The 22,110-nt window shown below is 43.5% G+C and overlaps 1 protein-coding gene across 1 annotated transcript; it reads right to left on the bottom strand.

Moving 5' to 3' along the window:
- Nucleotides 1–865: 865 nt before the first annotated feature.
- LOC143363339 (uncharacterized) lies at nucleotides 866–2,488 on the bottom strand. The gene is made up of 2 exons (XM_076803938.1): nucleotides 1,431–2,488; nucleotides 866–872 (listed from the first exon to the last, which is right to left on the bottom strand). The coding sequence occupies exons 1-2, from the start codon at nucleotides 2,486–2,488 to the stop codon at nucleotides 866–868; spliced, it is 1,065 nt and encodes a 354-aa protein (XP_076660053.1).
- Nucleotides 2,489–22,110: the final 19,622 nt, after the last annotated feature.

The following is a 22,110-nucleotide window of genomic DNA, read 5'->3' as shown; positions in this document are numbered from 1 at the left end:
AGCATTGTACGTGACTGAGAACACCATGCAGAATTTGTATAATCTGGAGTTTTGCGTGCAAAATATGTATACGCGGTTATTAGACCAAGTTCCCATGGTCATAGAAAAATTCGTAAATTTTGCTGTTGCGGCGCAAACCGTCCCCGTCCGGAACCTATCTTTCGATCGGAGTTCGCTGATCGAGTGCGAACTGGTGGCTTTTTGCGTGGACGCGATCGAAGCGCATAGGCGGAATTAAATAATTTTAGAAAATATTGTGTGTGTGTGTGCGCGCGCGATGTTTTTTTCCATGCAACGTTTCATCGTGATACGACGAAAAATGGTGGGATGTTTGATTTTCTGGCATAACGCGATGAAATCTATAAACGCATAGCGGTTTACCCGTGTATTCTGGAATAAACTAGAATCAATTCTAGTTTATTCCAGAACACACGGGTAAACCTCTGTGTTAATAGATTCAACGCGTCGTGTTGAGAAAATCGAACATCCTGTCATATTTCGAAAAAGCGAGAGATGTTTTTCCATGCAACGTTTCGGCAACGGACGTTGAAAAGAGGTTATACGTTTAAAAGTGAGTCGGGTCGGCTACGTTAAAAATCACAGTCAGATAAACTTTCGAGGATTTGATTTAAATCGTTGAACACTCCAAATCTCGACTTGAAAGAAATTGCGGATGTCGGTAAATTCCAACATTTTGAAGACGGTATGAACAATATGCAAGTATCAGTCAAAAAATATATTGATATTAGAAACAATAGAAAGCTTGCATATAAAACCATGAGTCTGGTTGGTTATACGGAATGAGTAATGGGGCCCATCAGTAATTTCGCGTAGCCAATCCGACTCACGGCTTTATGCAAGCTTTCTATTGGCTGTAACGTCAATATATTCTTTAACGAATACTCGTATATTGTCCATACTCCTCTTCTAGATGCAGGAATTTGCCGGCATTCGTAAATTCTTACAAGTTGGCTTTGGAGCGTTCAACGATCTAATCCAATCCTCGAAAGTTTCATCCATCTGTGTTTTAACATAACCGATCCAACTCACTTTTTAATATGACCTCTTTTCAACGTCCGTTGTGGAAAAACATCTATGATTTCGCGCGCAACGTGTATTCCTTCAAATTTAAATAATGTATGTGTGAGATGATGTTTTTTCTCATAAATAAAACTATTGTCTTTTTCATATGTCTCAATAATTATTTTTATTCGATAAGATAATTTTTATACAAGCAGTTTCAGACAATTTTTCGAACGATATTCGTCAATGGGTTGTATTCCACGATGCAGTCGTGTATTATCAAACAGTAGGCGGTCGTTGATGGAGGGACATCGGCTCGACATTCGAATTCGATTCGTACATCGATCGTGGCGTTTTTAAGCGCTTCGTTTTGACGGGAACAATGGAGAACGACGAGTGGGGCATACTTTAGAAAATTCGCGACGTCGAGTAGCGCTTCGTCGTTTCCATAGTACGATTCTTGGGATTTCGCATACATATCGTAGAGCAACGCGTATTTACCTTTCTCGAAATCGATGTTTAAATCATCGTACGGATAGGTTTTCGAGTTCAAGTAAAGTCGAATATTGGCTAACTGACAATGATCGAATCGCGTAACCGTTTTCATTAAGCTGTTCCGTCGATCGGTTTGCAAAGCGAATATCACGTATCGCGGTTTTTCCATTTGCGGAGCTGTTTTTATCGCCCATGTATGCTTCGTGGTTGCTTGCAGTAGAGGATACTCGTACAGATCCCACGATCGGAAGCTCATGCCGATCGACCTGTCACTGTCTAGGATACGTAACATTGATAGTTTATGTATTTCGTCCAGCGTGACGTGTGGCATTCGCCATTGAATTTTGTACAGATCTAGAACGGGCTTCGCGTTGTCGGAAGAGCCGCGCAACGCGTTCGCGTCGGTACGCGAGCGTATCAGAATCAACTCGTGTCGAGCATTTATTACGACGCGTTTGTAGTCTTCGCAGAAGCCCAATAACATGCTCATAGGTACGCAAAAATTGAAATTGATCGCCGCCGTGGCCGTGGCCGTTGGCTTCGAATCGTCGTTGCCGTACAACCACCCTGCATTGGACAACGCGTTGCTTCTCGTCTTGGACAGACTCGCATAATTCTTCAGGGTCGTGGTTGTACCAGGATTTCTGGACCGATCGATTTCCACTCCGTTCAATTCGTAGCGTATTTCCTCGAACATGAACGGGACGGCATTGTTGTCGAGACTCGCCGTGTCGATGCGAGATTCTCCGGTCGGTAATTCGAGTTTTCCTGGTAAACTAAGTTTTCCCTCGACGTATAAGAAGCTTCTGCAGGGAAGCGTGTACAGATCTTGCTGTTGAATAGGTATCCTTATCTCATCGTTGTTTCCGAACGTTGTGTTGGCATAGGGATTGTACGTGTGCAGCTCGATCTTCGTTATACGATTGTCAAAGATCGGTGCTTTGGAGATGCCCAAAATGTCCTCGAACATGGTTCTCTCTGCCTCACTCACTGTTTAACGGCGAATCCCAAAGATCGTAGATACCGTGCGTTCTCCGCGGTTAATTTCTTGCGAATCGACGCGTTTTCCTTCACGATTAGTTTCCTACGAATCGATGCGCTCTCGTCCTCGTTCAACGTGTGAAATGCCGTATTGTTATGAATTAGCATTGCTTCGTCGAACGTGTAGTCGCACCGTGATTTCTTCGCCTCGAAAATCAATCAAACGTCCGGATTGGTCAACTATACGAATCGTTAAATCGTCGATTACTCGCGCGACGATCGGAAGGTAAATGACTCGCGCGGGCGTTTCCGATAATTTATACCCCGGCGGTACCTGAGGCGCGAACTCGTGTATCGTGTGAACGAGTTTGCCATTGTCGTACGATCCGGTGGTTACGTTGCATTCCACTCGAATGATATTCACGTTGACAATGTTCACGGGAGCGTCCGACGTGTGCCACGCGTTCGGCGATAGAACGCGGTTCGTGGAAAATCCTAGGATGGATCCTACGTTGCGAGGCTTCTCGAAATTTATCCGATACCTACTAACGATTTCGCTTTTTATGGTATTGTTGTTCGCCCGTAGTATCAGCGGATATTCGTTATCGGGGGACGATTCGCTGACATTTTTGGGAGGACGAGGATATCGCGCGCGTATCTCGCGTCTCAGGTACTCGTTGATCGCCTCTAATTCGTACGAACCGTCCGGAATAACGATCTCCTCGTCCTTCTCGCCAAAGTAGAATCGATTGTTCCCGATGTTGGCGCTGATGTTCGGTATCGTGTAATAAGTTTGCAAGTTGAGCAATCCCAGCTCGTACTCGCCGTTGCTCAGATCTATGGGGGGAAAGTACTTGGACGACAATGTGCTGCTTCTTCCCGACAACGTGAACGTAAGCGACTTTTTCCCATCCATCGGATGTGGCGGCGGCGGCGGCGGAGAGGAGTTCGAGGAAATTTAAGTTTCTCGAAGAAATTTCACGCACAATTGTCCACACCGGCTTTCGACGTAGTTCTGAAAACGTTCGTGATTATACGAGATCGTCGCGTTCGATCCGAAGTAACTAATCAACTCGATCGGCGGACGAAGATTGCCAAAACTATCGAAATAGTCGACGCGCGAGCCGCGTTTCACGTACGCGACCCAATGCGTTCCCGGCCCGCGACTATCGTCAAGATTAACGATACCTCGCTCGTTTATCCAAGGTCGCGTCGGTAAATTGTCGCGCATGAAAACTCCACGAAAATGTGGCAATGCTTTACAGATGGCGGTTAATTCGATATCTGTCGTTGTCGCGTCGTCTTTCTTAGAGTTTTTTTTTTTCTTAGCTCTCCTCAAGCCTTTCCCATGCCTGTACGGTGCGAGACGCACCCCGCGACCCTCCATGGCGCGATTGTGTCGCCGGGCTTCCTCCAATTGTTTCTTCGCGGTTTTCGCGGCGTTTAGCGCTTTGACTACCCCCGCAGCGCCACCTGTTAATGCTCCTATAGCCGACAAAGCGGGCAACAGCAGCGGTAGAAAACCACCGCGTTTGGCGGTCGGGAGAATTCGCATTTTCTTCTTCTGCTTCTGCTTCTTCTCCTGCCGTCGTCTCCGCTGTCCCCTCAGACCCATACCTAATTTCGTTTTAGCTTTCATGGCGGTCAACACGGCGGCCGCGGCGACTTTTTCTCCGAACCTCGCGTCTTTGGTCGCTATACGCTGGAGCGCTCGATCCGCTAAAACGTTATCTGCCGCGTGACGATCGTCGAGATCTTTGCGCCGCGAATACGCTACGTCGTGTTCGCGACAGGCCGCATCCAAAGGATTGACTCCCCTATCGCCGCGGGCTAATCGCTTACGCAGTTTCGTACCAGGACCGCAGAACTGATAACCGGGGATGTGCAATTCGATCGGCAACGCGTCTACAGCTCTGTTGAAGAGTCCCTTGCCCGCAGTAGTAGTACACGGACGACGTTTCGCACGCATAGACTATTTTCCAGTCCCACCTTTAAAAATAGATTTTTTCGCAGGGAGGGAGGGGAACAACGAATGATACCGAAGGCGTTCGTGCTCTGGTATAAATACTACACGCCCCTCCCCTCCATCAAATTGATCGGAGTATGCGTTTCGTGAGACAATCTTTAAATATTCGTGTTGTTCCAACGTGTCACGGCGAGCTTGCCGACGACGACGACGACGACGACGACGACGACGAGACGATGAGAAAACATGGCTCGTTGCTACCTCGCGACGTACGATGCGTGATAAGCGGACCATCGGGATGCGGTAAAACGAACGTTATGATCAGCCTGCTCGAGAGCGCGAACGGACTACGATTCGCGAATGTTTACGTGTACTCGAAATCGTTGAATCAGTCAAAGTATCGATACTTGGACAAACTGTTGTCGTCCATGGGGGAGGACATCGGCTACTTCGCTTTCGCCGACAACGCCGATGTAATCCCTCCCGCGGAAGCGCTGCCCAATTCGATATTCATCTTCGACGACGTGGCGTGCGACGAACAGGATATAATGAGAGAGTATTTCGCGATGGGTAGACATTCTCGCGTCGATTGCTTCTACCTGGGTCAGCCGTACGCGAGAATACCTAAACATTTGATTCGCGACAACGCCAATTTGTTGATTCTGTTCAAACAAGATGTTACGAACCTGCAACACGTTCATCGGGATCACGTAAACACCGATATGTCGTTCGAAACGTTCTGCGCGTTGTGCGCGAATTGCTGGCGAAAAAAGTATGGATTTCTCGTAATAGATAAAGACAGTCCTGTGAACGGTGGTCGTTATAGACGCGGATTTAACGAGTTTGTCGTACTGTAACGCTCACAGTTGCTCGGTAAGAGTCGAGAAAGTTGCATCGTGTGTGCTGATTGTAAATCTCTCTCTGGAGAACGATATGTCCTCGAAGGACGGTGCGAACAAGAAGCAACGAGCTTCGATCGCGAAAGAAATAGCAAAGACCGGTGATATTATACGTAAAAAGTATCGCGCGTTAAAACTTGGAAAAATGGCCACCGAGACGAATTTGCAAACGACTTTACGGCCAATCGTTGAACCGTTGAAACAGCTGGTACAAAATGCTGCTCCTACTACTACAGAATCAACCGATGATGCGCTCTCGAGTATCATGGAAACACCTGCAACCGCGAAAAAACGAGGACATGAATTAAATAAGAAGAAGGGGAAGAAGGGGACGAAGAAGAAGAGAACGAGCGACGAAGCTGATTTAACGCCACTACCACCGAGACATCTGAAGAAAAAAATTAGTTTTTTCGAGGAGGATGATGATGATGATGATGAAGATGTTAACGAAGATGAAGATGAACCGATGGTACAGCAGCAGCAGCAGCATATCTTCGAGTCGCCCGCAACGAGCGCGGTATCTTTGGAATCGTCGATGCGTAATATTTTTGAGGATCCGGAAACTCATCGGGAGGAAAGCGAACATCTGTCCGAGAATCTCGGACCTTTGGCGCGTGAATACTTGCATAAATTTTTTACCGGGCCGACGAAAAATTCCGACAGCGTGTACGGAGTGTATCTCCGAGATGACAAACTGATGCTCGGAAATAGCACGTTCGATGTGAACAGTAATGACGATATCATCGTTAACGGGGTAAAGTATCGAGGAACTCGCGGTCTTTACGAATTGATATTCAATAGAATACCCGACGAGAGGCTGTACACCGAGGACGATAAGAAAGCTTACAAAAGAATTCTCATTATCACGCATGCGCACCGGCGGGGGAATCAGATAATGGGGAACAAAGGCTACAAGTATAAAAAGATTATAGGACCAATGTTTTCGAGGTCGCAAAGCGGAAGGGGAATGAAAGTTCCAACTCGTATGCGTGTGACCAACAATCCGATCGATTACGTGCATTGGGACGATCCGAACGAGCTCGTCGATCGTCTGAAATTGTTAACGTCTTCGACGAGTGCCGGCCATTCCGGTCACAACAACGAAGTAATGTCGATAATCGAAGAACTTCGCGAAGCCGGTATAATTATAAATTAACGCGTAGGCGCGCTCGTCGAATCAGTGGCGAGTGAAATGTCCGCTGCATGGTTACGGCTCGTACGGGAAAAATGTCTATCGACAAATTTGGCATGACGTTTCGCGAAGCGAACAAACGCGACGCGACGAACGTTCATTCGATTTTCTATCCGACGTTTAAAAGTTTCGTGCGCGACAACGCTATATGTTTGAACAACGATGTTGGCGGGGATGGCGTTAAATCGTACGATGCGAAAGGTGGGCGGATCGGACGCGTTGCGGAGCCCCGTGCGAACGACCACGCGACTACCAAATCGTACGTCGACCTCGTTTCGAAACGGGACAACGAAGAAATCGCGTCCTCGCTTAAGAAATATGTAATGAGTCATACGATCTATGACAATGGACATGCAGGAGCATTTAATGCTGAAAAGAAAAGCATTCAGAATGTTGGCCCGCCGGTAAATCTGAACGACGCCGCCAACAAATCGTACGTCAACTCACGCATCCTAAAAACCATGCTGACGGTTCAGAAGGACGCCATATACATAGTGAAAAGATGGAACAAACGTATTGGGAATTATGATAACTACTTCGATGCCAAGCGTTGTCGCATATGCTACTTGAGTGAACCCCTAAACAATGAGGATGCGACTAGCAAAGTATACGTGGATACGCTCAACGCGAGCCTAAAGTCCGAGATCCTTGGAAAAATGGTGGAAGAGCTGAAAACCGTTGAAGAGACAACAAAGTCTGAAATACAGACTGAGATACACGATAGCGTTCAACGCGATATCGAAAAACTGTCGGAAGAGCTGAAAACCGCTGAAGAAACGTTAAAGTCTGAAATACAGACTAAGATACATGGCGTTCGACACGATGTTAACTCGAATATGAGATTATACGATTCCAGCATCGATGAGATCAACGCGAAAATCGATAATTTGGATGCGTTGCAAACGCAAATGAGGGAAACCTTGAAGCAGAAAATAAAAGACGAGGTGAACGACATGGTCGAGGATCGACTGACAAATTTCGGAATAAGCTTACAGGAGAGAATTAAAAAATTAATCCGCGAACACACCGATCAGCTTTGAGAGAGTACCGTACCTGTACCTGTACCTGTACCTGTACCTGTACCTGTACCTGTACCTGTGCTATCCGTATTATCGATACGATAGCATTCGTTGCTAAAATGACATCAATCGTACCAACCTTGAAAATCTGTTTCTAAAAAACGGTGGAATGGTACCGCTGTACCAACCTTGAAAATCTATCTATTTTTAAAAATGATGTCATCTTCTCCCCACCACAACTTTTAAAAATTATGATTTCCGAATATAAAAATCCCGCTTCGCGAGAATCGTGTCATTGCGTGCGCGTTCACGGTCTTTGAAAAGGATCTACTCTCAATCGTTCGAACAGTAACAGTCATCATGGTGAATCCGAAAGCGGCGGGGACAACGGATCGAATTTTTGATCGCGAGAAAGACGATCCTATCGCGGCGACACCGACGCACGAGGATAACAGTGGCAGTGGCGGCGAGCGTAAAGCCATTCAGTTCGACCGAAACTTTGGGGACATCATAAATTCGCTCAGTCGACGCATCCTGAACAGAGAAGACTCGTACTTCGACGCCGAGTCTCGACCCATAGAAAATCTGAAAGCTCCTGCCAAGAGAAACGATGCTGCGACGAAGGGCTATGCGGACGATCTCGTCGACAAGAAAGCGATAACACGTACCGGCGGTATCGATGAATTTTTCGATGCGAAGCATCTGCGTATCGGAAATACCGGAACACCAATCGCCGTCAACGACTCGGCGACGAAACTGTACGTCGACGCGTGCATCGATTTGGTGAAAACCGCGCTCGCGAACGAATTCCGCCAGAACGTCAAGGACGAGATCGATCGTATTCGTAAAAATCTGGCTCTCGATATCGGGAAACGCATCCTCAATGAGTTGAAGGATATCGAGAAACGTGTGAAACAGCATGAAGAGAAGCTGAACAAGCTCGAGGAGGAAGAAGAAGACAAAATGGAGATATCTTTTAATTATCACACGTACTGTCGCGATAAATTCATCGAAATCGAGGACAATTTGGTAGAAATGATGTGTTTGAGATTGGCGCGCGAACGCCATAACGCCTCACCGTGCTCAACCGCGCGGCTGCCAATCACAGAATGTCCCGCAACACGCGCGAGAACACCGACAAACAGCGTCTGTAATCGAGGCTCGCGCGGGCAAAACCCTCAAGCGTGATTCGCGGAAAACAGGCTCGATTCTTCTGGAAGGTTCTCGACGAAAAACCGGAAACATCTGCGCGTGACGAACTTCCCGAAGGATCGAAGTAATAAAACCGAGAGAGAACCGTTACTCGCTCTCTTTCTGAAATCCGAGTCAGCTGTGCGATTACGTAACAAGAACAGAATTCGAAATCAGTGCTTATCAGTCGTTTATTATATAATTTCAATCTTTGTGACAAACTGAAACCCTACAGTGTGAAAATACAGATAATTTATTGCAAATCCGCCTTCCATTCAATTCATTCATACAGTCCGCTTTCTCCACTTTCACTCAGCATACTTTCATACCATTCCACATACACTTTCATACACAATCCGTCAAATTTCCTCGCAAGTTCAGTTGCATTCCTTTTAGTTTCCCGCGAATCTTTCCAAGCAAGGAAAGATACGAAACATGATGAAACGCGATCGGAGATCGGATCGCGACAAAATAAGTGCCATAGGGACTCTTGCCGATAAACTCAGCGAAAGACTTTCGATCGTGGAACACGAAATCCATGAAAACTGGGAAAGAAAATTCCTAAACGCGAAGAATCTGCTGCTCGGTAAAATCGATGACGTGAGGGAAACGGTGAATGCCAACAAGTTGGATCGAGGAAGGTTGTCGCTTCTCGAAGAAACCGTGCGGGATATACGCGAAAAACAATCCGATTTAGTCGACGACTATGAGCAAAGAAGACGTGGTGAAGGAGCTGCACGCTCCGGCGAGACGATTCTTCCCCCGTAGACGGGTGATCGTGCGAGGATTCGACGATCTTTGGCAAGCCGATATCGTCGAAGTTCAACAATATGCGCGAGACAACCGGGGACATCGATACATTCTCACGATAATCGATGTATTCAGCAAATATGCGTGGGCGGTTCCTTTGAAGAGCAAAAACGCGAGCGACGTGTGCAAAGCTTTTGCGGCGGCGTTAAAGAGGGATGGCAGGGTGCCGAACAACTTGCAGACCGATATGGGAAAAGAGTTCTACAACGCAACGTTTCAAGAATATCTGAAGAAACGTAACATCAAGCATTATTCGACGTACAGCACCATGAAGGCTTCCGTCGTGGAACGTTTCAATCGCACGCTGAAGAACCGCATGTGGAAATTCTTCTCGTTGAGCGGAAAATATCGTTGGATCGATACGCTTCCCACGCTGATCGATGACTACAACAATCGAAAACATCGCACCATCCGTATGCGACCCGCGGACGTAAACCGCAAAAATGCCAAGCATCTTTTATCCACCGTGTACAGCAACGTGAAGATCGCTGGTCCTGCCAAGTTCAAGGTTGGCGATCGCGTACGCGTCAGCAAGTTCAAAACGGTATTCGACAAGGGATACACACCGAACTGGTCAACGGAAATATTTAAGATTACCGCGGTGAAACGAACGAATCTCGTAGCGTACCTCTTGGCCGACTCGAAGGACAACCCGATCGCCGGCGGATTTTACGAGCACGAGATACGCGCTGTCAAATATCCTGACATATACTTGGTGGAAAAAATATTACGTAGAAAAGGAAATAAAATATACGTTAAATGGTTAGGGCTGGACGCGTCGCATAACTCATGGATATCGAAAACCGCTATACTTTAATCGTATTTCCACTCTTATTTTATGTAAGGATACAGCTTTCAAAATAAATTTTAAAATACGCATAATCGTTACGTCAAAGGGCCTAGCCGAATAAGATGGTCAAAACTGCCCTTAGACGTTTTTCAATAATTAATGGACCATTCGAAAGCTGACCAAGAAAAACCCCTCTGAGCCAAATTTCAACCCCCTATCTTGCTCGTGAGGGTAGTTACAGGGTAAATTAGATTTTGAGCTTTTCCGTGCATTTTCCGCACTCTGATGCTTCCCAAAATTCTGAAAAAACATGTGACATATTTTGGACTCTAAGGCGGATTTTTGAGAATTTTTTCCGATTTTTTGGATGCAAACTGTGGTCGTAAAAAATGAAAAACCTCAAAAAAATCGGAAAAATGCAGGTTTCTCAAAAATATGAAAACATGCTATTGAGCTGTTTAGTGCCCCCATAAAGTACCATAACAGGCAGTGTCCTCAATTTTTTTTAGATTTTTCTTGTGGGCACTTTTTGTCCAGACAAGAAAAACCGAATTTTTTCGACGTTTCTGCTATTAGGAGGAAAGTTACACTTGTTGATTTTATCGCAAGTATATATTAAGTCATTTTTAACGTTATTACATTGAAACAAGTAAGTGTTTGACCTCAGAAATATGTTTTAAGAGAAAAATGAATTCTATTTCGTGCGATATATACCGGAATGTTCGCAACGTTTACAACATCGCCGGTTGGCCGAGCAGTCAAGGTGTCGGACTACGGAGCGGAAACGCTGGGTTCGTATCCCGTCGAGGGTAAAGTTTTTTTTTTCCATACATCATCTTTATATTTTCAATTTTCTATTACATGGTTTATTCATGTGATTTTAACAATATTTTTTTAATATTTTAAAAATATTTAAGAAACATTTTTGAATAAAATATATGTAAATATAGTTTTAGAGTATCTATCACTTCCTCGATTCTCTAATTGTATATGATCTTCATTACGGTCCTCTCTAACATTCTTAATATTAAAATTCATTAATCTGGTTTCTAAGCCTTGCGTCTTCATAAATTAGGGAGGAAATGAGAAGAATTCTGAATAAATAACACGCAGCAAAGTATTGGTTTTTGTCCAATTGAAAGAAAAGGGCTACATACTACCACTATTTTTAAAGTGGGGTATCAGGTACAAATAAGCCTTAGCCATTCCTCTTTATTGTAACGTACATGAGGATGTATTTCCGTTTATAGTTACTTGATTGAAAACCATCATGAAGAGGGGAGACTTTTGTATTGTCGACAGAGGTTTTCGAGATGTTACATCTCATTTAACAGGTCTTGGATTCAGAGTTCTCATGCCTGCTTTAAAAGGTAATCGTTCTCAACTTTCGACGAAAGTGTCGAATTATTCCCGAAAAGTCACGAAAATTCATTGGGTTGTAGAGGCAATGTATAGTATACAAGGTCAAAAGTACCAGCTTCTACACAAACAAGTAGACAACGAAACCTTTCCAAAAATTGGACATAATTGGAACTGCAAAACGACTCCATTTCAAACAGTATCCTCGGTAGATACTCTGGATTTTCCGGAAATGACAGAAGTAGATTTAAAAATTCTTTTCACGGAATCTTACCAATTTTCGCAAGCAATTTCTATATCTGGCGGAAATCGTGGACGAACACAATAATATAAATATTAATTTATTGCCTAATCCAAGAAAATAATATCATTAAATTCGAAGTCAAATCGGAGTAATATAAATAAAAGTTAGTTAAAAATGTTACCTCAATATTTTTTAAAAACATTTAAAAAATATTGTTAAAATCACATGAATAAACCATGTAATAAAAAATTGAAAAAATAAAGATGATGTATGGAAAAAAAAAACTTTACCCTCGACGGGATTCGAACCCAGCGTTTCCGCTCCGTAGTCCGACACCTTTTTTTTTTTTTTTTTTATTCATTGTTTATTTAGAGAGCTACAACAATATTTATTTCTAAAGGTAGTAATGTATATAGGCACATTACAGTCATACGATTACGGTTTTTGGCCAGAGGGGTGGCGTGAGCCTTCCCCCTCGTAATTTTTGGTTGTATTGCACTGAATACATTTGTGCAGTTCACAGCCGCAAGTATTTGGTTGTTGATTCTTGTTCCCGAAAACGCTCTTAACAAAACAGGAACTCGCATTGTTATTTTAATCCTTAAATTCTAAGACCTACGTGCTAAATATACATATATATGTTAAAGATATCCGAAATCTCGTGAGGAGTCAGGAGATTCTCTTACTACCGAGGTTCTGGGGTAAGTGCTGCGTGGTTCCTCACAGTCCTCATACCAGAAGGCACCCTCGCCTTCCCCACTCCGTGGCCAGATCCTTGGGACACAGGGCCCCACTTTCTAAGTGAAAATTAAGGGGAGTTTAGACTCTCAGCCTCTCTCGACTTTCCCTCATCTGGTTGCAGTTAAACAACCCCTCGACGGTTGACGGCGGAAAGACCCAACGTGGTCGCCTGCCATCGTCCATCGATGGTTCTGTTTTATTTCATTCGTCTTCTTTAAGGGCCTCACGTAGCTCGGGACCCCATCATAAATCCATCCGAGCTTAAGGGTCGGGTCAGCGCGGACCCCTAACTTGGCTCGCACGTGTTGATGCTAACACGGCCAGACTGACCTGCTTCACGCTCTCGGGAAGCAATGTTTCGTAATTTTAGCAGAGTTTCTCCAGTTACCAATAACAGGCAATAACAGGCAATTATAGAAATACTTTTGGACAGCGCCGCACGCCACAATATTCAAAGTGTGTTACAGACGTTGCACGTCTTCACGACTAGCAGTCACCAATAACAGATAGTATTATAAAAATACTTCTCGACAGCGCCACACGCCACAATATTCAAAATGTTTTACAGACGTTGCACGTCTTCATGACTAGCAGTCACCAATAACAGATAGTATTATAAAAATACTTCTCGACAGCGCCACACGCCACAATATTCAAAATGTTTTACAGACGTTGCACGTCTTCATGACTAGCAGTCACCAATAACAGATAGTATTATAAAAATACTTCTCGACAGCGCCACACGCCACAATATTCAAAATGTTTTACAGACGTTGCACGTCTTCATGACTAGCAGTCACCAATAACAGATAGTATTATAAAAATACTTCTCGACAGCGCCACACGCCACAATATTCAAAATGTTTTACAGACGTTGCACGTCTTCATGACTAGCAGTCACCAATAACGGATAGTATTATAAAAATACTTCTCGACAGCGCCACACGCAACAATATTCAAAATGTTTTGTTTTTAGGATGTATTATCAATATCAATCAACTTCCATACCACAACAATTCTTTTATTATATTTTGCAAAAGAGGCTATCTTCCTCTTTCCTTCTCATTGCAATCACAAAATTATAATTTTTATGAACGGAGTAAAACAAACATTATTTCATATTTAACATGTCACATTGCTAACACGGTTCATTCTTGTCTTCGTCGTCGCTTGACATCTCGTCACCAGCCCATTCACCCTTCCATAATCGTAGTCTATCTTTTGGCGCTACTTGGGGTCTGCCGGTTTTTCCTACAATTTCATAACGATCGTTAGGTAAGACTTTTGAAACCGTATAAGGTCCAAGGTATTTTCGATCTAATTTAGCACGGCGCGTTACTGCGGGTTTCAAAAATACCATGTCCTGTTCGTTAAAGTTAATGTTCGTTCTTCTTGTCCTATTAAATCGTTTATTTTGTTTTTGTGCATTATCTAATATTCTATTATGGGCAATCTCTCTATCACTGAAAACGTCGATTTTCTCGTTTAAATTTGGTAAATCGGACTCTATTTGAGTTGCATCACCTGCACTTCGTTCTACGCCGAACAACAAACGACTCGGCGAAAATCCCGTCGTAGCTTGTACTGTGGTATTTAATGTCTCTTGGATTTTAATAAGTTTGCTCGGCCATTCTGTAGTTTTTAATGTTTCTACTGTTAGTAGATTGGTTACAGTCGCAACGTATCGTTCAGCTTGTCCATTTGCTCGAGGGGCGCCCGTGGCAATATAATGTATTTCCACATTTTGTTTTTTAAAAAACTGCTGCAACGGTTTGTATGTGAAATTTGTACCGCGATCTAACACTACTGTTCGTGGTCTTCCAAATAATAATAGGCGTTCCCTAAAAACTTGTAAAGTTTCTTCGCCTGTTAAAGACGTCAACGGCACAAGTTGAACGTATTTAGTAAAGGCGTCTAAAATAATCAAAACGTGCTGATAGCCTGTTTTTGTTCTAACAAACGGACCGACACAGTCGCAATGAATGGTATCGAATGGAATTGGTTTCTTTTCTATTGAATGGAGTAGACCTTGTTTGGGTCCTGTTTGGCGTTTCGCGACGATGCAGGTAAGGCAATGATCGATATACTTTTTGATGAACGCCCTCATTCTAGGGAACCAATATTTACGATTAATGCGATCAAGAACTTTATCTAACCCTATATGACAATTTTCTTCATGATACAGTCGCAACAACCCGATACGACTTCCTTTCGGTACATAGAAACGAGTGATTTCGTTATCGTTATCGTTACGCAATTTTCGACACAGTAGATTATCTTTTATCGTATAGTCACTACTTACGGAATCATTACAACGAATCCTTTCGATTATCGACTTGGTTTCCTCGTCATTCTTTTGTGCAATTTCCAACCATGATCCTTGACAAATGACATTTACGTAGCAGGCTTTATTTTTACTGGGATTTCGACTTAAATAATCTGCATATTCTATATGTTTCCCTTTACGATACTCTATAGTATAGTTGAAATCCTGCAGGTATATCCACCATCGAGCTATGCGCGGTAATAAATCTCGTTTGGTGTTAGTCGCCTTTATCGCATTACAATCGGTTACTAGCTTAAATTCTATACCTAAAAGGTAGACGCGAAAGTATTTCAACGCATTAACCACGGCCAAGGTTTCCAATTCGTAAGAGTGATAACGCGATTCTTCTACTGTCGTTCGGCGACTAAAGTAAGCCACCACTCGCAAATCTCTTTCGAATTTCTGAAACAGAACTGCTCCATAGCCTATCGCGCTCGCGTCTGTATGTAGTTCCGTTTCTTTATTAGGATCGAATGTTACCAGGCATGGTTCCGACGTAAGCTTGTCGATTACATATTTTCGTGCTGTTTCATGTTCGCTTCCCCAATTCCAGGGCTCGTTATTTTTTGTGAGTTTCGTGATACACGCTGTCCGAACAGCAAATTCGGGTATAAATTTACGGAAATACCCAGCTAAACCCATGAATTGTCGCACCTGTTTAACATTTTCGGGTACTGGTGATTCTACAAGAGCTTTAACTTTTCCCCTACCAGGTTTAATTCCTTCTGCCGACACTACTCTTCCTAAATACTCTATTTCCGTTTCAAGGAATTTACATTTTTTAATATTTAAAGAAAACCCAGCTGTGTCCAATGCGTGCAAAACCCTGTCTAATTTTTCTAATCCTTCTTCCTTTGTTATAGATGGTATTAAAATATCGTCGAGATACACTAGAGCAGTATCATATTTAAGGTTTCCTAAGGCGACATTAATTGCCCGTTGAAAGACGGCGGGAGCGTTTGCTAGACCAAACGGCATTCGAAGATATTCGAAATGACCATCAGGTGTAACAAAGGCGGTCTTGGATACGGAGTCTTCCGCGATGGCAATCTGGTGGAAGCCGGATGCCATGTCGAGAACCGTGAAATATTTGTTTTTTCCTAACCGATCTAACTGGTCATCGATTAAAGGAAGAGGGTACCGGTCTTTTACGGTTATCCGATTTAAAGCGCGATAATCTACGCACAAACGATCCTCACCGTTCTTTTTCTTCACTAGTATAATGGGGCTCGCAAAAGACGAAGTGCTTTCGCGTATTATGCCCTTTTCTAATAAGTCGTTAATTATAACGCGTACCTTTTCTCGCTCGCTAAATGACAGCCTATATGGATGGTAATTAACAATTTTACCTTCTTTCAGAGTGATGTCGAGTCGGGCGGTCTTCACCTTGTTATGAATTATATTATCGTTGTTAGACATGTGTCTATACCGGTTGAGTAGACTATTAAGTTGACTCTTTATGGGTTCATCAAGGTCCACAGCTACGCAGGCGAGGGGTTGCATCTCGCTCGTCGGTTCCTGTGGTAGCTTCGACGGGCAGCGTACGAGTCTTGAAGTCCCGTCCTCGTTGATCAGCATCTGCAAGCCTCCTTGGGATAGAATATTTTTGCCGATGATCACATCGTATGGGATGTACGAGTCCGCCACAACTAGAAGGTCCATTTCCAATGAAACATCTTCGGTCTGCACTAACGTGGTGGTCGCTCCCTTGGCCACGAACACAGCGTCTCGCAATCCTCGTACAGTTACCGTGGTTGGTTCGATTTTGCAATTCGCTCGTTTTGCAATAGACTCTTTTATGAGCGAACATGTTGCACCCGAATCGATTAAACAATTTCGAACAACACAGTCTCGGATGATGACAGGTGTCGGCTGATGCGGCATCGAATAACACGCGTTCACTTCGGGTTTTCCCTTTTGGGTCCTGTAGGTCGTTTTCGATATATTTTCGGTCGGGGATTGACCTGCATTGAATCGTTGGGCCCGTTGCTTGAGCCAGCAGGTATCTTCCTCATGTCCGCGTTTTGTGCAATAGGTGCAGGTAGCAGTATGCTTCGATGGTGGTCGAGAACTGCCGGCCGCAATTTTTTGTCTTTTAGGACAATCGCTTTGCACATGGTCCATCGAATCGCAAACAAAACATCGCTTTCCTGGACGAGAGGTGCTGTAAGGACGTTTCGAAGGATTTTTACGATGATCCTGATCCTTCGGGTCCCGGCGTCGCTTAATGTAAAGGGCTATTCCTGTTAACAGATCAGCGGTGGTTGTGTATCGTGCGTTCGTCAGTGATTGCCGAGTAGTGGAGTCCATAACACTCGCGATTACAAGCCGCACTAGTTCCATCGGTGTAAACGAAATTTTCGTCTGTGTGAAATATTTAAGTTTTGTACGGGCGTATTCCGAATAACTAGCGGCATCGTCGCTGGTATAGAGCACCGCGCGACGTAATAACTGACCAAGACGGTCTTCCGTAGTGTAGATCGAGCACAAATCTTGGCGAAAAATCGTCCATGTTCGTGGGTTTCCCCGCCACGTACGGTACCATTCTTTGGCCGAACCCGTTAACGCGTGCGTTGCACTACACAATCGTTGCGTCGATGTAAGGTCCTTCGTGATTTCTTCCACCATATCACACCACGTGTCCGCACTTTCACCAAGTTCTTCACCACTGAATGTCGGTATGGCTTCTATCGGATGTTGCAGAGGTCGACTTAGCACACTTACTTCACTCGCGACGCGTTCTTCCTCTAATTTTTGAATGCGCTTTAGCAAGTATTCGATAGTCGTATCTTCATTCGGATGGTCAGCCATAGCGAATACTATTTAAGAATTCTTCGCATACCGGTTAAAATCAGTGTGCGCGCGTAGTGTTAAGTGAACAACTCGTTCACACGTATCCCGCTTCTGATGTTAAAGATATCCGAAATCTCGTGAGGAGTCAGGAGATTCTCTTACTACCGAGGTTCTGGGGTAAGTGCTGCGTGGTTCCTCACAGTCCTCATACCAGAAGGCACCCTCGCCTTCCCCACTCCGTGGCCAGATCCTTGGGACACAGGGCCCCACTTTCTAAGTGAAAATTAAGGGGAGTTTAGACTCTCAGCCTCTCTCGACTTTCCCTCATCTGGTTGCAGTTAAACAACCCCTCGACGGTTGACGGCGGAAAGACCCAACGTGGTCGCCTGCCATCGTCCATCGATGGTTCTGTTTTATTTCATTCGTCTTCTTTAAGGGCCTCACGTAGCTCGGGACCCCATCATAAATCCATCCGAGCTTAAGGGTCGGGTCAGCGCGGACCCCTAACTTGGCTCGCACGTGTTGATGCTAACATATACATATGAGCGATGGGGGGGGGGGATGAATTGTGATGAGTGATCAGTATTGATGCCGTAAAATGAGGTGGTGATGATGTTATTTACAAATATGGAGTGATGAGAATGAGGTGAGCGGGGAATGTGGGACAGGGGAGGTAATGCTAATTATTTATTGCACGTTGATGCGTAATTGCACGTTTGTCAACTGTTTGAGTTATAGTCTCGGGTCTCTTATTGTTTTAATACTATGCTATACCTAATTTCGCTACTTTCCGTGCGTTATGGCGGCTTAAATCTATCGGCTAACCACCAGTATTTCTTATAGTCTATATCACGAATTTCGAGGAAATCCCTTCGTGGTATCGCTGTGCTGTAACGGTACACTTGCACTGAAGCGGGTTGATCAGGCTCCTGGGGGGGGTGAAGAGTATGCGTTTTCTAGCTCTGTGGCGTGGGATATGGTACAATATTGGGATGGCCTCTTTGTTCTGTATGTATCCGTGTTTATCCAAAAATATGAATGCCTCGGGTGGGATAAAATCGGTTGTTAAAGTTTTCCTGATGTGATTATCGTCTGGGTATGCTATTGGGAAAATTAAGCTATTGTCTGTTACGGTTATTAAGTTGGCAAAGTAGTTACGTATTATTTTAATTATAAAATTATCAATTCTGTTGATGTTGGCTTTGTTGTATATGGTGTCGTTGTTTATGTGTCGTTTGTAATTTGAGTGGGCTGATCTGTACGAGCCCAGGCAAGCCCTGAGGCATCGCCTTTCGAAGACTCGGATTGTTTCCATTATAGACGCACTGATATTGTACCATATCTCGCAACCGTAAGTTAGAATGGGTCTGATTAGTAGCTGGTAACATATTAATTTTGCCTTTCGGCTGAGAGCTCGAGAGTGGAAAAGTCTACCGCATGCCCCGAAAGCTTTTCTCGCTTTTTGTAGCTATACTAGGGGGTGGGTATTTAATAGGAATCTGTTGTCTAATGTTAATCCTAAATATTTAACTGAATCTTTATGTGGGATCTTTGAACCGGATTTCAGGTCGCCAATTAGGTGGAACGATTTAAAATTCTTGAGTTGGTAGCTTTCTCCTGCTTTGAGGGTGGGTCTAAATAAGACGGTTTCGCATTTCTCTGTGTTTACTTTTAATTTCCATGATCTGTAGTATGTGAATATACTATTTATGGCATTTTGAAGGACTTTTTGTACTTGAGCTGGGTTTGCACCTGTATGATTTACTATTAAGTCATCCGCGTAGGCTAATAGGGAGCATTCTGTTCGATCCGGGCCAAATAGGTTTAGTATGTCGCTTGTAAATATATTAAAAAGGATTGGGGAGTTTATTGTGCCTTGTTGGAGACCATTCGATAGTTTGAATGGGTGGGACGTGGCGTCGTTGGTCAGGTAGACTCTAAATGTTCTGTCCTTTATCATGGCGTGGATTAGTTTTATTAAGACTAAAGGGAATTCCTTCCGCTTTAGTTTGCATAGTAGTCCGTCTATCCAAACTGTATCAAAGGCTTTCTCAAGGTCGACCAGACAGGCGCCCACACAGTAGCCACCATTTAGTGCAAAATTGACATCGGAGGCAAGTTTATTAATAGCGTGTATTGTGGAGTGTTGTTTCCTGAATCCATATTGGTTTTCGGGGATGATGTTCTTGCTATTGCAGATGTCAAGGATCCTATCATTGATTACTCGTTCGTAGACTTTTCCGATGTTCGGGAGTAAGCTAATCGGGCGGTAGCTGTCCGGCAAGGAGGGGTCTTTGCCTTTTTTTATAATCGGGATGACCTTGGCTGCTTTCCAGTCTTCCGGAAATATGCAGTAATTTAATAGATTGTTAAATAAAATGGTGTATGCCCGTATGATGTTACCCGGTAGTTTTTTCAATACGAAATTTGGGATTTGGTCATTTCCGGCTGATTTTTTGTTGTTCAGGTATTTAAATTTGTTTTTAATTTCGTAACAGTTTGTGAAATATGTTGACATGGTGTCTGGTTGTTTGGGAGATAAGGAAGAGTTTGTTTCGTCGAAGGTGCAGACGGTGTTTGGCACTGAAGTGGCTATTTCATCGAATAATGTTTCTGTTTCTGATTTGATTAGGTTTCTGAAACTAGGGTGGTTTATATTTTGATTTTTATTGGAAGTTATGGCGTAATGTGCAGCTAGAACGTTTGATTTTTGCTCGTCTTCTTGTATGAGGAAGCGATCATTGTCATCTCTTTCTACAGAATTTGGGTTTATGTTTGCGAGATTTACGAGTTCTATTTTGTCCCGCTGTATTTTGAGTTGTGGTATGGTGTGCTTGTCTCTAATTCTGAAGATTCTGTTTACCTCTGGAAACATTTTGTCTGACTTTTTTGGGTCTATGGCTCTAACGCGGTCAAACCAGTATGAGTTGACTTGCTTTTCGATTTCTAGTTTAAGTTTCCTTCTGGTGGCTGCTATCATCTGTTGCAGATTATGTATAGTGTGCTGTGTGTATGGATTTGTAGTGATTTGTTTGCGCAGTTTTCTTAGTAGTGTAATGTATTTCCGTTCTGTATGTTGTAGACTTTTGATTTTACGGTTTACGTATTTGTCTGTTGAATTTAGAGGTTTGTGTTTTGGGGTTGCGGTTTCGGTTGCTTTGATTATTTCGTTACTGATGTAGTTTAGTTGTGTGTTAATTTGTTCTGTGGTGAGGTTACAGTTTGGATTTATGTCTATTTGGATTTTGCTGAGAAGTTTCTGGAATTTTTCTGTATTAAATTTCGCGTAATTCTTTCTGGAGAGTGTGTCTGTGTCTGTAAGAAACAATTGTGTATTTGTGATTTCGAAGGTCGCCAAGCAGGCTTCGTGATCGCTGGGAAAATTAATAATTTGTAATTGGTCTGTGTAAGAGTCTGTTAGTGTTATTCTAGAGTCAGTCAGCATTAGGTCAATAAATTATTCATATCTTGGGAATGACGGTGTTGTAGTATGGAGTAGTTTTAATCTGTATTCAATGTCGTGGTCGTGAATCCATGTGTTAAGTGCGATCCCTCTCTCGTCATTGAATTTATTGTTCCAAGTTGTGTGTTTGGCATTCCAGTCGCCCGCTATTATGTAATACGTCTCAGGTGAGTCTAATTTCAGATGTGTACAAAGATTGTTAAGTTCATTTATGAATGTTGATGTGTTGCCTTTTCTTCCGTAAATAGCAGCCAGCAGGAGGGTGTTGCCGTTATTTAGGTTTAGTTGGATAGCGGTCCTCTCTATTAATTCAGACTGTCTTTTAAACTCTATTGTTTTGAAACGTATGTTTTTTCTTATTATTATTGCGGTTCCTCCGCACTTGTCAGTCTGTCTATCATTTCTAATTATATGGTAGTCTTTAAGGTAGAATGTGTGTTTTTGTTTCAGGTGAGTTTCGTTTAGAAGTAGAATATCGGGATTATTTTCTTCTATTAGTTTTAGGAGTGCTATTCTTTTAAAATTGCTTATGAGTGAGTTTGTGTTTAAGGAGATAACCTTTATATGGCAGTTGATTGGATTTCTGGCATATGGGTTAAGGGCCATTACTGAGTGCCACAATTATATGGTTCAGTTGTGTGCTGAGAAGCTCAAACTTATTTGTAAGATCCGAGAGTGTGTGTTCAAGGCTCTTTGTTCGGGATTCTAACAGGGAGATTTTCGTGTTGTCTTCGGTGTGGTTGGTGATTTGGGGGTTTGGTGGCGATACTGGAGGGCGTCCATCGCTTAATCGACCTGAGGCCATAGAAGCGTAGGAA

Source organism: Halictus rubicundus, unplaced genomic scaffold, assembly GCF_050948215.1.
Source record: "Halictus rubicundus isolate RS-2024b unplaced genomic scaffold, iyHalRubi1_principal scaffold0035, whole genome shotgun sequence".
Classification (NCBI taxonomy): domain Eukaryota; kingdom Metazoa; phylum Arthropoda; class Insecta; order Hymenoptera; family Halictidae; genus Halictus; species Halictus rubicundus.
The sequence above is the reverse complement of the archived record's forward strand: the minus strand, read 5'-3'. Positions and strand labels throughout refer to the sequence as shown.

What these genes read in the sequence shown, in the direction of transcription:
- LOC143363339 (XM_076803938.1), bottom strand. Translation starts at nt 2,488, where the DNA reads ATGTTCGAGGACATTTTGGGCATCTCCAAAGCACCGATCTTTGACAAT.